At 47.8% G+C, this 12,722-nt stretch overlaps 1 protein-coding gene across 2 annotated transcripts in view; it reads left to right on the top strand.

Annotated features, from left to right (window-relative positions):
• The window catches only part of SMOC2 (SPARC related modular calcium binding 2), a 154,179-nt gene that overhangs the window by 66,237 nt on the left and 75,220 nt on the right, over window positions 1-12,722 (top strand). The window contains exons 5-7 of one of the 2 annotated variants that reach the window (XM_060029625.1): window positions 4,293-4,340; window positions 7,228-7,278; window positions 8,520-8,594. In XM_060029625.1, coding sequence (XP_059885608.1) covers window positions 4,293-4,340; window positions 7,228-7,278; window positions 8,520-8,594 — 174 coding nt within the window. Of the gene's footprint in view, window positions 1-4,292; window positions 4,341-7,194; window positions 7,279-8,519; window positions 8,595-12,722 lie in introns of both variants that reach the window. The other variant, XM_060029624.1, reaches the window with a different exon arrangement.

The following is a 12,722-nucleotide window of genomic DNA, read 5'->3' as shown; positions in this document are numbered from 1 at the left end:
CCTGCCAGTGGCTGCACATCTTAACCATTTGCTCCTGAGTGGAGACAGCATTGCTCTTTGCTGCAAGCGGCTGTTACCCTCTTGACCTATAAAATATACCTGCGTGAAGAGACAGGCTACAGGAGGAATAAACGACACGCAAATACCTGAGTGTCCTGAAATATTTTAAGTGAAAATCCATTGTGGCCTCTTATGTGTTGCTCTCTCCTCTGGCTTCTTCCAGCCTGTGAGGGAGGTCCCCACACTGCCATTTTCCGGATGAGGGAACTGGGCTTCGGGCAGGTGAGGGCACCTGCCCAGGGCACAGAGCTGGTAGGTAGTGATGTTCGTTCTGTCACCCACGTTCTGCCCTCTTCGCACAACACACAGTCGCCGTGCTTATCCGCGTCATCCACACATGGTCCTGACCAGAAAGTACGAGGCAGAGCAGCCAGACAGCTCCTGAGAAAAGCCAGAAGTCCTTACCCTGGAGGAAGAGCCTAGAAGGATGGTGAGACCTGGTTAGTCCTCACCCTGGAGGAAGAGCCTAGAAGGATGGTGAGACCTGGTTAGTCCTCACCCTGGAGGAAGAGCCTAGAAGGATGGTGAGACCTGGTTAGTCCTCACCCTGGAGGAAGAGCCTAGAAGGATGGTGAGACCTGGTTAGTCCTCACCCTGGAGGAAGAGCCTAGAAGGATGGTGAGACCTGGTTAGTCCTCACCCTGGAGGAAGAGCCTAGAAGGATGGTGAGACCTGGTTAGTCCTCACCCTGGAGGAAGAGCCTAGAAGGATGGTGAGACCTGGTTAGTCCTCACCCTGGAGGAAGAGCCTAGAAGGATGGTGAGACCTGGTTAGTCCTCACCCTGGAGGAAGAGCCTAGAAGGATGGTGAGACCTGGTTTAGGTGCGGAGCTCTGTGGGACCTCTGCTTTCAGAGCCCAGGGTCAACAGTCTAGTGACCTAGCTCAAAGGAGCAGGGAGAGAAATGCTCGTCCAGAAGATATGGTGGACTGTAGCCTCTCTGCTTCTACTCCTTTCCTTCCTCCTTCCTCCTTCCTTCCTTTCTTTCTTTCATTCCTTCTTTCCTCCTTTCTTCTTTTCTTTCCCTCTTTCTTTCTTTCTCTTTCTTTCTTCCTGTCCTTCTTTCTTTCTTCCTTTCCTTCCTTCTTTCTTTCTTTTTCTCTTTCTTTCTTTCTTCCTTTCTTTCTCTCTTTTGTTCTTTCTTTCCCTCTCTCTTTCTTTTTCTCTCTTTCTTTCTTTCCCTCTCTTTCTTTGTTTCCTTCCTTCCTTCCTTCCTTTCCCTCTTTCTTTCTTTTTCTTTCTCTTTCTCTCCTTCTTCCTCCCTCCCTCCCTCCCTCCTTTCTTTCTTTCCTTCCTTTCTTTTTCTTTCTCTCTTTCTTTCTTTCGTTCTTGCCCTCTCTTTCTTTCTCCCTTCCTTCCTTCCTTCCTCCCTCCCTTCTCTCTCCCCCTCTGGCTGAAGCAAAGCCACGTGACATTGCGAATCTGCTCCTGGACATGAGATTCCAGAAAGGAATGGATCACTGCAGCTTGTTTAGCTGTGCTCTGAAGGACCATCAGTGTACTTGCTAAGCAGGCGCCTGCCTGCGGTGAGCTGACCTCCTCTGGCTGCACACGTTGCAGCCCCTCTGCCCCTTAGTCATTTCTAAAGTACATCGAGTGCTTGTGAAAAGGGCCCCTCTTAGACCACCTACCCTTTCAGCAAACGCTGCACCCTGCTTGGCGCTGTTCTGGCAGCAAGCTGGCGTTGTGAGTGTAGCTGGATTTGAACCAAGGACTCAGGACTACAGGGCTCATTATTCTTCCCCTTGACTGTAGACAGTCTCCTCACATTGTCTTTCTGTGGTTTCCTCCACCAGAAATGCATACCTTAATTGCTAAAAAAGCCACCCTTTTAAAGTAGCGTTTAAATGGGATGAGATCTCACAAATGGAAGGAATTCAAATGTGTCCTTTGAAATAGGAATCTGAGGGGCAGAGTGTGCCTGTCTGAAGCTTCAGCCAACCAGCCCATGGTCTGCAGAGCTGTTTACTGCCATCCACACTCCTATTTCTAGGCTCCCTTTCTGCACTTACATCCTGGAATCTCACCTGCTCCAACTCTTGGGAGTTCTTCAGCGAATTCTTACCTCCAGAAAGACGTAATGAAAGAACAAGAGTGGCGTCGTGGTTCTGGGTTCCTGGATTCTACTTGGCCCAGTGGCACTGCTGTGTGGAAAGTGATGCTTACCTGTCTCCCGAGCCCTTGAGGACAGGGTGCTGGGGGAAGCTGGGGCAGGAAGGCATGGAGGGGCTTCTGGTCCAGAGGCAGTTGGATGAGGAAGTACACACGCTGTTGGGATTGCCCCCCACCCCACCCCGCCAGTTCTGTGCAGCAAAATATTTACAGCAGGTTATCCAGGGGCGCTTGGTTCTATGTTAAAATTATTTCTACATCTTAGGAACAAGATGGAATTAATTTCGTGCAGGTTTATTTAAGTGAACACTGATTGGATGGGGTGTGGTTGATGAGCAAGCCACGACATTGGTTGGTTCAGAGGCAGAAAGGGAGCCAAGGGAGTACGTAGATACTTTCTAAATGTTGTCTTCAGACCTCAGCCGCTAATCAAAGCGTGAACCAGCAGCTTGGAGACTTCAGACCCTAGGTTACAAAATATTATCTTGATTCAATTGAGAAGCTCTCTTGGGGTGGGGGCTTCTAATTATTATTTGGGATGTTTGCATTTAGCTCAGAAGACTAAAACCTACATAGTCGTATTCAGAAATATTACTGAAATATTGTCATTTCCCAGTCAAAATAGAAAACATTTTTTGACTCACTGCAGAAACACATGATAAAAATAAACCGATGACTAAGAAACTTAAGCCCTTTAAGAAATCTGGATTTGTAAAGAGATGCTACAAAGGGAGAAATGAGCAAAGTAGGATCCTGAAAGCTTTGTCAGAAGGCCACACAACGAGCTCCCTTTATATCCCTGGGAATTCTCACCAGAAGTAAAACCCTGTGTTTTGACGCTGGAAAGCATGTAGCATTTCACTGCATGGTACCGGCCACAGCTGGGAAATAACCAATAGCTGCTTTGGAAAATCTGGTCCTTTTCATCTATTGACCGAACTGCATGTCCAGATGCCTATGATTCAGGTATTTCAGACAACAGCTGGCGGGGAGGACAGGCGGTGTCTCCTGCAGAACCGCGCTCGGGCCACCTAGTGTTTGCTGTTGTATCTTGCTCCTTCCTGTAACCCCTGGGCTGAGTGTAGGGGAACCCACGCCCTCAGCATCATTACTGTCAACCCTTCGAGAGTATGCACAGCATCCCTGACTTACGCTGTCTGCCCCGTCCTTCAGGATTGAGTCTACAACGATCTGCTCGTACAGTTCTTGCTCTAGAACCGTGATATTTCCAAGACAAGATAAACATTCTCAAACTGTCCTAAAGTTTATCTCTTTAGTATAAATACAAGTCTGTATTTCAATGTGATATTCGAAATTGAAAAAACAAGCAATGAATTTCAAGTTTTATTTCATGAGATGTTTTAGCTGTGGAGTCTTGCTAGCATATGACTAGGGGAATTCTAAATGAATCCTGGATGGAATATTCTGAACTGGACGGGCAGATAAACTCCAGATTAATGCTGAACAGAATTTGCTTATTCCTGTGAGTAGGTGTGATAACGGTGAGGAAAATGTTGCTGCCGTGACGGTTTCAGTCTATGGGGAAGGCAGAGCAGTGCCTCCTATATGTAATATAAACCTTTCAGTGTAATATAATTGTTAAAATTTTATTATAGATGCGTTAACCTTAGCGTATTTGCTGTACTCCCCTTACAAAAAGATGGTTCCTCAGTTTTCCATAAGTCAGAATTCAGCTGAAACCAGGATTTTTATTTATCTTTAGTTGAATAACTTTTTATTACTTTTTAAAAAGTTTAAAACATTTTAAAAGTTTAAAAAAAATCTAATTCACTCAAGCATCCCCACATAGTGATGTACGTTTAAAAGGTTAGTATCATATTTTTCATGCGGAGAAACCGCTATATTTTGTACCCTAGAGGCTCTCATGTACGTCACAGGCCAGGCGGCCAGAGAAATGGGAGTTAATCTTACATTTCCTAGTTTTGGGCTTGTGATTTCAGATGACACAGTCACCCCAGGGCACTAGGTAGCTTGTGTAATTTAACTAGAAAGTGACAAAGCCCTGTGAATTAGTCAAAATGGAATAAAATGTTTGTGTAACAATTACTGATGACCATTTGGGAGCCAAGAATAATTTTATCCCTTATTTTCCTCTTTTAGGTTCCGTAAATGAAAAGTTACCCCAACGGGAAGGCACAGGAAAAACAGGTAACTATCTTAAAATGAACTTCCTTGATATATTACTACAGCTAATCCAATCTATGCCTTAAAATAACTTCTCAAGTTAAAATGTCAATGTATATCAGTGATGGTAATGAGAGCGGAAGCTCTTTGTTAATTATTTATTCATTCAGCAAACGTTTATTCGACCCTTAGGGTTGTTGGGACCAGGCAGGTGCCGGGCACGTGACCTGCTGGGTAACCCACTCGTGTCCGCGTCAGGGCTTCTTAGACGTGGCTTGTGTTGGGACCGCCTGTGGACGGTGTTAGGCTCATCCCGGGTCCATATCTGTGCAGGGGACTCCAGGGCTGGCACGAGCCTCTAGCATAGCAGTTGTCGGAGGTCACTAATGGAGCTCTCCTCATGAGAAAGAGGCGGCTGTTTCCATCTATGACAGTCACTCCTTCTGGGACCAGTACCCACAGGAACCTGACGGAGCAGGGAGCATTTCCTTTGGAAATCATCCCACAGCTCCTGGAGCATCTCCGCTGGCCACTGCAAGCCCACCGTGACCCCTTTGCCCTTTCCTCAGCTGTCACCCGTTGGTCCCAATGACACATTTTCTGTCTTTATATCAACCCGTGAAGTCAGAATTTATTTTTAAGATGAAATAAAAATAATGTACCAACATCTTAAGTACTTTTTTTCCCTGAGGTAGGTTATAGTATATGAACCAGTAATAGAGAAAAGTGATACGGAGTCAAAAGACCCCAGTTTTATTCAGCCCAGGTCTTTCAAGTGTGCATTGAAGTCACGGTGGCCACTGTCCTTGCCCTGGAAAGACTGTAGAGTCTTTGTATCATTAAGATAAATCCATGAGGTCCACACAGATTGGCACACGAGTAAATGTCAGCTGTGTAGACAGCACGCAGGGCGGGCGCAGACGAGGGCGGAATTGCAGCGGTTTCACAGAGGAGGAGGTGAGTGGAGCACGGTGGGTGTGAAAGCTGGGACAGGTGTGACCTGGGCAGAGACCCTCCCAGGTGGGGAGAAGAGCCCAGTTTGTAGGCGAGAGAGGGACCGGCAGGTGGGGTCAGGACCCTGGCTCGGACGAGGGTTTCCGTTTGGGAAGGGGGAGATGAAGATGGGGTGAGCGTTCTGGTACGTTTTAGAGGAGAGGAAGTATACATGTTCGTGGTGAGAAACAGGAGTCAAAGGCTGAAAGGGAGACGGAGGGAAACACTCTTTCAGGCGCCCGCACCCAATCTGTTCATGGTGATACAGGTCGAATCCACGGGAAAAAGTTTTAAAACATCCCCAGGGAATTGGCACGTGGGCTCAGAAGTGGATTTAAGGGAAGAACACATTCCTTCTACTGAAGCCCCTTGATCTCCAGACGTGCCTGTCAGAGGAAATACCTGAGAATAAGTAACGAAGCTGGGTGACTGGGAAAAAGAGACATTTAACAAACTCCCCGGAGGGAAAGTGAAAGGCACCCAGCTGCCCGTGGTTTGGCTTCGTTTTCTAAGGCTGAGCCCAGTAGGTGCCAGTGGGCTAGTTGCACCGGGACAGACTCTCCGGGGGCCAGAGCCTGGTGGTGGGTTAGGAGGACCACGCTGCCCAGGGACCTGTGGCCAAGGCAGGAACGTAGGGGCCCCTGGTGCTGGCGTTAGGGGCGGGGGAGGGACAGGAGTGGGGGCCGGCACCTTCATTGTCCCTCAGGGACGCCCCCCGCCCGCCGTCACCTCTCGCCCTGGTTAGCTCGGCTGAGAACTCAGACTGGCCCGGACGCAGGGGTCAGACGGGGGCTGCTGGCGCCAGCGCGGTGGCCTGCTCAGGCCTCAGCAGAAACGTGTAACGTTAACCGTGCACTTTCTGCTTGTCATTCCAAAGGGTGTTTAAATATGCTAAGACTTTTCTCAGTGTGTTCTGTGAAGACTTTCAGATATGTTTTAAATATATTCCCCGTTTCGTTCTTGGAAGAAGATGATAGAATATTCAGTAGCGAAATACTTCCGGTTTATTGCTACTATCACTACTAGACTTGCCTATTTCAGATAAATGATGCTACATTTTGTCAGTATTTCGACAGATAACAAGCTGTTTTTCTGGAGATGGTTAAATGTTCAAGAATTTTAAAAATATTCTTTTTCGTTTTCCCCTGAAAAGAACTTCATTTTTATTCTTCAGAGAGCTGGGATAGTAATGGGCCACAGTTACCTACATTAGCCATGTGGCTGCCCCTTCCCTCCACCACTGCTTGCTGTATTTTGATCCCGAAATTGTTAAAAAAAAAAAAAAATCACATGAATAAAAACACTAGGCTGGTTCTCGAGAGCCCCCCGCAGTGTGCCTTGTAACAGCGGCCCTGGCTGGGGCCCCCTTGCCTGGGGGGCTTCTAGAGGCTTGCTTACCAGGGAGCCAACGAGTGTTTTTCAACTAAGTCAATAAAGACTGTGTCCTTGGAATAATGTTTTCAGTGAAATGGCGTAGAGCTTTCTACTCCACGCTCGTCCCTCTGTCCTCTGACGCTCTCCCCGGGTTCCCCACCAGCCTCTCACGTGTCGACACAGGAGGGCTGAGGGGTCGAGAGACCCACGGGGCACAGCCCAGGGCCTGGGTCTCCATCCCTGCCTTCCACTCTGGAAAGCAGGGGCACAGCAGGGAGGCCAGCCCCCCAGCCCCCCAGCCCCCCATTCCTGCGGACCCTCCCTCATCCGTCCGCTTGGCTCCGATGCCTTACGTCACACCTACCCCGTCCCCGTGGGGTCTGTTTGGAGCTTTGAGCCTCTGTAGGGTTTGCTGAGTGCCGGGTTGTGGTTTGGTGGATCGTGGGGGTGTATGCAAGCCTTAGGGTCCATCCTGTATGCACACTTACTTCACTTACTCTCATAATTGTAGTCTCCTTGCAAATCTTTTCCGTTCTGAATTCAGATGATGCCTCAGCTCCAGCGTTGGAGACTCAGCCTCAAGGAGATGAGGAAGGTGAGTGTCGGTGGGGAGTTGTGTTGGGGGTGGGGCGCGGGCCTGGGGGTGCAGCCACGTCCTCTTGCGAGGACTGTGCTCAGGACGGGCTGGGTTGGCCTTTTCCACCTTTATGAGGCCCCGCCGTCCCTCCTGAGGGCCCCTGAGTGTTGCCGCGGTGCTTTCACACAGCACACGCAGAGGCCTCTCTTTAAGTGCAAGTCTCTGAGTTGAGATTTTACCTGGATAACATGAAATATATGTTTCCAGAGGGTGCGCTAGCATATGCCATTTCCCCCGCCCACTCTTCATGTCATGTGATCACCACCCTTACAAAGACCAGTTTTGTGAAGTCACATGTATGGAGATGTTTCAGAGGCTTTTACTGAATGTTGCGGTTGCGAGAAGGATGGATTGCCTCCTCTTGGCCTTTAACACATTGTTGTAGGCATTTGCCACTGTATGACCAATTCTCGGGTCGAAAGGGGGGTCAGGTTTGAAGACCAAGTGTAAGGAGTGCACATAATAAATAAATCAAAGATCAGAGGGTAGGATGACATCGTGCCCTGAAAATAATAATAACAAGGACAATCACGACAACTAACGTTTGCTTGGTACTAAATGCCATGGACTCTGTTACTTGAGCCCACTGAGCCCTCAGGACGTCGTATCACAGATGAGAGCGTGTCCGACGTCACAAAGCCGATAGGGGACAAAGGCACGTGTGACCAGCCGGTCGGCCTCAGTGTGGCTCTCGGGCACGTGGTGTACTGATCGCACCGTAAATATTCAGTTACATTTGTTAATATTACTGCCAAAGATCTGCTCCCAGAATGCTGTAGGCAGAAGTTACGCTTTACATTCTGCACTTTGTGTTGAATCTTTCCACTGAGTGACGACCCCGTGTGTTACATGAATATCCATCTTTACCACACAAGGGTATGTTTCGATACTTTGGGACTTTTTGCCAAAACCTGTTCTTTCCAGTGGAGCCTGTCTGGACTCATATCACTTTTATTTATACTTTGGGACGAAGAAAGAAAGAAAAAGGCATATGCTAAAGTTTTTAAAAATGTATGTTGTCATTCCCTTTTGTTTCCTGCACACAATCATTTTATTATTTTTTAAAAATCTCTACAATGTGTGTTTACTGATCGTATTGATTTTGGGGGCTTTTCGACTGCCTGCTGAAATCTTTAATTGAGAGACTTTGTGTTTTCATGATGAATTAAAATAATCATCATTTTATCTTGGTTCATTAGATATTGCATCACGATACCCCACGCTTTGGACTGAACAAGTTAAAAGTCGACAGAACAAAACCAATAAGAATTCAGGTAAAAAGGAGCCCAGTGTGACTTAGTTAATGGACCTGGAAAGTGGTCTTGTTTTCTGGAAGTTACGTGCAGAGCACATCTTTTTCCCTGGCTACCAATGAGTCACGCAACTAATGCCGTGGCTTGCCCACCAGAATACAGTTCAAATCTGAGTGTTTTATTAAATATGGTAAGTTATAGAACATATTATAGAATAGTTAACATTTTTTGCTCAGAAATTATCATTATGGATACGTTTTCCTCTTGCATAGAGACATTAACCTGTACATTTCTCTTATGAACTTTAGAAACCAAGTTAGTTTTGTTCAGTCTTGTCACCGTATTTCCAAACTTGCCTAATTTGGTTTGCTTCTGTACCATATAGACTAGTACATGGGAAACTGGTTCAAACATTGAATGTTTCAGATTTATTGGGGGACCTTGAAATTCAGGGGATTTCACTGATGCCCAGGGGAACATCAGTGTGGCAGTACTCCAAGTTAATTTGAGAAACAAATATAAAATTATTGTAAAAATGTCATTGGAAATGTACATTGTTTTAAAAAGCAGTTCTAATTGTCAGTAGGAAGCTATTCAGGGTTTGACAGAGTTAGTTCCGTATAAGTTCACAGAACAAGTACATCTGTATTTCACCCATTACTTTCTGTTACCAGATTTTCAGGCCTTACATGACCTGTCAATTATAATTAACTAATAAAAACAGTGCAGACTTGCAGTACTTAGTGGGACTGAAAATAACGCTTCAGAAAATTCCAGTTTACGTAAGTTACCCTACACTGTAATTTGATTTAAATCAGCCTACATGTGTAGAACACAAAAAGGTGACATTGAGTTGACTTGAGGACATGGGGCAGGAAATTATGAGGTTATACCTCTATTTAATGCCAGTTGTTCAGATACATGCTCTTTCTGAGGGTCCAAAGAAAGTCAGCCCTAGTGAGTATTTTAAGATGTTAAATATAGTATTTACTTTATTAAGTTTAGTGATAAAATGGCAAACAATCATAGATTTTACAGAATGACCACCATTGTCACTGAGATTTCAATGTCGGAAGAGTTTCCTTTGTACTTAATTTTTATTTTTAAAAGATACTTTTAGTAATAATCTTTTTCGGTAGAAGTAGACACGTTTATTTAACAAAACATAAATAAGTTGTGACTTTTTGTTATTCTGTGTTTTTAAAAATTTACCTTGTTTGTTGGTACGCTTTCATGTTCCTTTATAGAAGAAGCCAAACTGAGAATGCATTGCTTTTTTTCTCTGGTGTTTCTTCATATCAGTTAAAAGTCCTATCCCCCGTACCCCCCCCCCAAGTTTGCACTAAGATAACATAATATTACTTACGTGACCAAACTTGGGGAGTATGATTGCCGTGCGTAGTGAGGGAGGCCGTGTGCGTATATGGGCAAATGTACTTTGGAGCATAGAGTGATAGTCGTTTTCAGAAGGGACCTCCCTGTAAAGGAAACAAAATAATCCGAGTCTATGAAAATTTACACGTGCGAGGCACTCAGTACCTGTTTCATTTACTCCATGTGCTCCACGGCCACTTTGATGGTGTCACTGCATTCTTATCTAAAGCAAACTAAACGAAACAAAGAATAAATACATAAATAACTAAAAGTTTGATCTAATGTACATACCATGACAGTTTCACTGCTAGACTTTTAGTAATTGAAGTTCAATATAAATATAAATGGAATATTCTTCTGTTGGTTCATTATGCAGGAAAAGCATCATTTTCATTACATGGTTCAATATACATTGAGTGAGTGACCAAAACCTAAAGCTGCATTTTACTTAAGAATGCGTGACTCGGTTTTTTTCTATTAATATATAATTGACAGTGTCTGTTTCTTTATGTTCTTGCATCATCTTATTATATTCAACTTTATCATTCCATTTATGGAAGTTATAAAAATTGATTACGAGATTTTACCAGATAAGAGATTTTGTGACAGTTTAATTATATCAAATTAATTTATATCTGTTTATTAAACTGATCCTCTTGCCCTGCGGTACGTTAAGTACCTTCTAGATTTCTGCCTGATTTCCTTTAAACCAATCTAGAATACTAAAGAATGCACTTTCTTTGTTAGTTGGAGCAACAGTGATAATAGAGCGGCTAACGTTTCTCGTGCTTACGACGTGCTGGTACCTCACATGCCTCGTTGCCCCTCTGTCCTGCTCCGCCGACACAGCAAGCCAGTGGGGCTGCTGCACTTCCCATCCCCGAATCTCAGAGGAGGAGAAGGCAGTTACAGCCAAGCCCAGACGGCATGGGCAGGGTCTCTGAGGATGGGAACTGCAATGCCACCTGACCACCCGACCCCGGCCGTGATCCTCACCACTGTCCTTCAGAGAGGGGACCTCCTCTGCCCCACTGAGACATGGGGGCGCCTGGCATCGCTGTCCGTGCTCACCTGGTGACGCAGCCGGGCCCCTGTTAAAATGCACCTGTGCTGCCTACAGCCATTGTCAGCCGTTAAACCTTCAGTTCGAATCCTTCATCACACTGAGGGGACGGGGCAGAGAAAGCTGGAGGAGTGGGGACACAAGGGCGTTTCCCACGGTGGCTGCGGACGAGCGATGCGGATGGACCCTCTTGTGTCTTCCAGCCTGACCCTGCCGCTCGTCCCCTTTCTCATTTCCCCGAAGACCCTTCTTCCTGGCCCTCGTCCTCAGACCTCAGACTGTTCCCCGAGCAAACCGCGCACTGTCTTACCTACATTCTTATTTCCTATCCCTGCTCCTGGGAAGGCACACTTTGCTTTTCAAATATTCTCAACTCTCGGTCACTGCTGGGTCTGCTGGGGGCCCAGCTCCTGGCGCGCAGACGGCCTCGTCTCGGCCCTCTGCGCACACCCACCTGCACGCGCCCCCCGACGCCCTCCCTCTGCGCGCACGCTCAGTGTCACTCCTCCCGTCTGCTCCGGGCTCGTTTTGCACGCTTAGCTCCGCCCTCGTGACGGGACCCAGCACACAGACCCCAAGCGTGCAGTCCACGCCCGCAGGTCCCCAGGGCAGGGCGGGGGGCTCCTCCCTCAGCCCTTCAGGGAGTGGAGGGGCCGCGTTCCAGGGAGCTATCCCTTCTAGACTTGGGACGGAGGCTCCCGTGCAGTCCGTTTCCCCGGCTCGCTAGCTCTTCATGAGCTGGGTCAATAACCCATCCAGCAGGTCCCGACTGCGCGTCACCGGCCAAGCCGTGGCCCCCAGTCTCTCGGTCAAGCACAGATGTTCCCGTGAAGGCATTTTGTAGAAGAGAGCGCCGTTTAGATGGGTGACTTTGAGTAAAGAGGGTTCCCCTCCACCCTTCGGCTTGCTCACCCAGCAGGAGGGGCCCCCATGACGGCCCGTGGGGCGTGGCATGGGCAGGCGGACTCTGTTTATCTTTTCCATCAGGAGAGCACAGAGTGCTCTCTGTTGTCTCATTGTTTATTTCACATAAACAATTTATCCGCTGAGTGGGCCCCTGTTCTCCAGTGCAGACACTGCAGTGCACCAGGCGTGCAGGGCTCTGCGGGGACCCAGGGCTTCGCTGGGGTCCACGGGCGGGCAGCGTGCAAGATGGGTCCTGCATCGGCGTCTCTGCCCTGCTCTGGGGAAAGAGATGCGTTCTGGCTTTGCCCCACACCTCCAACGGTTGCCCCCGGAAACGTGAGCTCTAAGGTCCCGGAGTGGGTTGTCCTTTGACGTGTGCTGTGTGACAGTCCCCCTTGGAAACACCCTTGTTGGCCTCAGCCGTGATGCATGGGAACCCCCTCGTCCATTTGCTTTAGGAATCTGCAGTTTGGGAAGGCTGAGGGTCTTCCCCACCCTACTCCGGCCACTGTCACCATCTGGGGTCACGGTGCCGCCGCAAGGCCCAGCCTCGCCAGCTAGGAGGTGGGCACTGGCGGGGGGCACTAGCGCCCGCTCCCAGCGGCTTCAGAGCGGGTGGTGCTTCCTGAAGACCAAGAGCGCGAACTGGGGCATCATCGGGCGTTTGGTTTCATTACTTATTCAGATCCCAAGCTGGCAGGGGAGCATGTCTGCTTTCTCTCTCTGCCTGTGGTCGAGCCAAGGAGATGGGCCCTCGGAGGCCTCCAGAGGTGGGCCCTGAGTTCCAAGGCGCTACGGATGGCTGC

This window comes from Delphinus delphis, chromosome 14 (genome assembly GCF_949987515.2).
Source record: "Delphinus delphis chromosome 14, mDelDel1.2, whole genome shotgun sequence".
Lineage (NCBI taxonomy): Eukaryota > Metazoa > Chordata > Mammalia > Artiodactyla > Delphinidae > Delphinus > Delphinus delphis.
The sequence above is the reverse complement of the archived record's forward strand: the minus strand, read 5'-3'. Positions and strand labels throughout refer to the sequence as shown.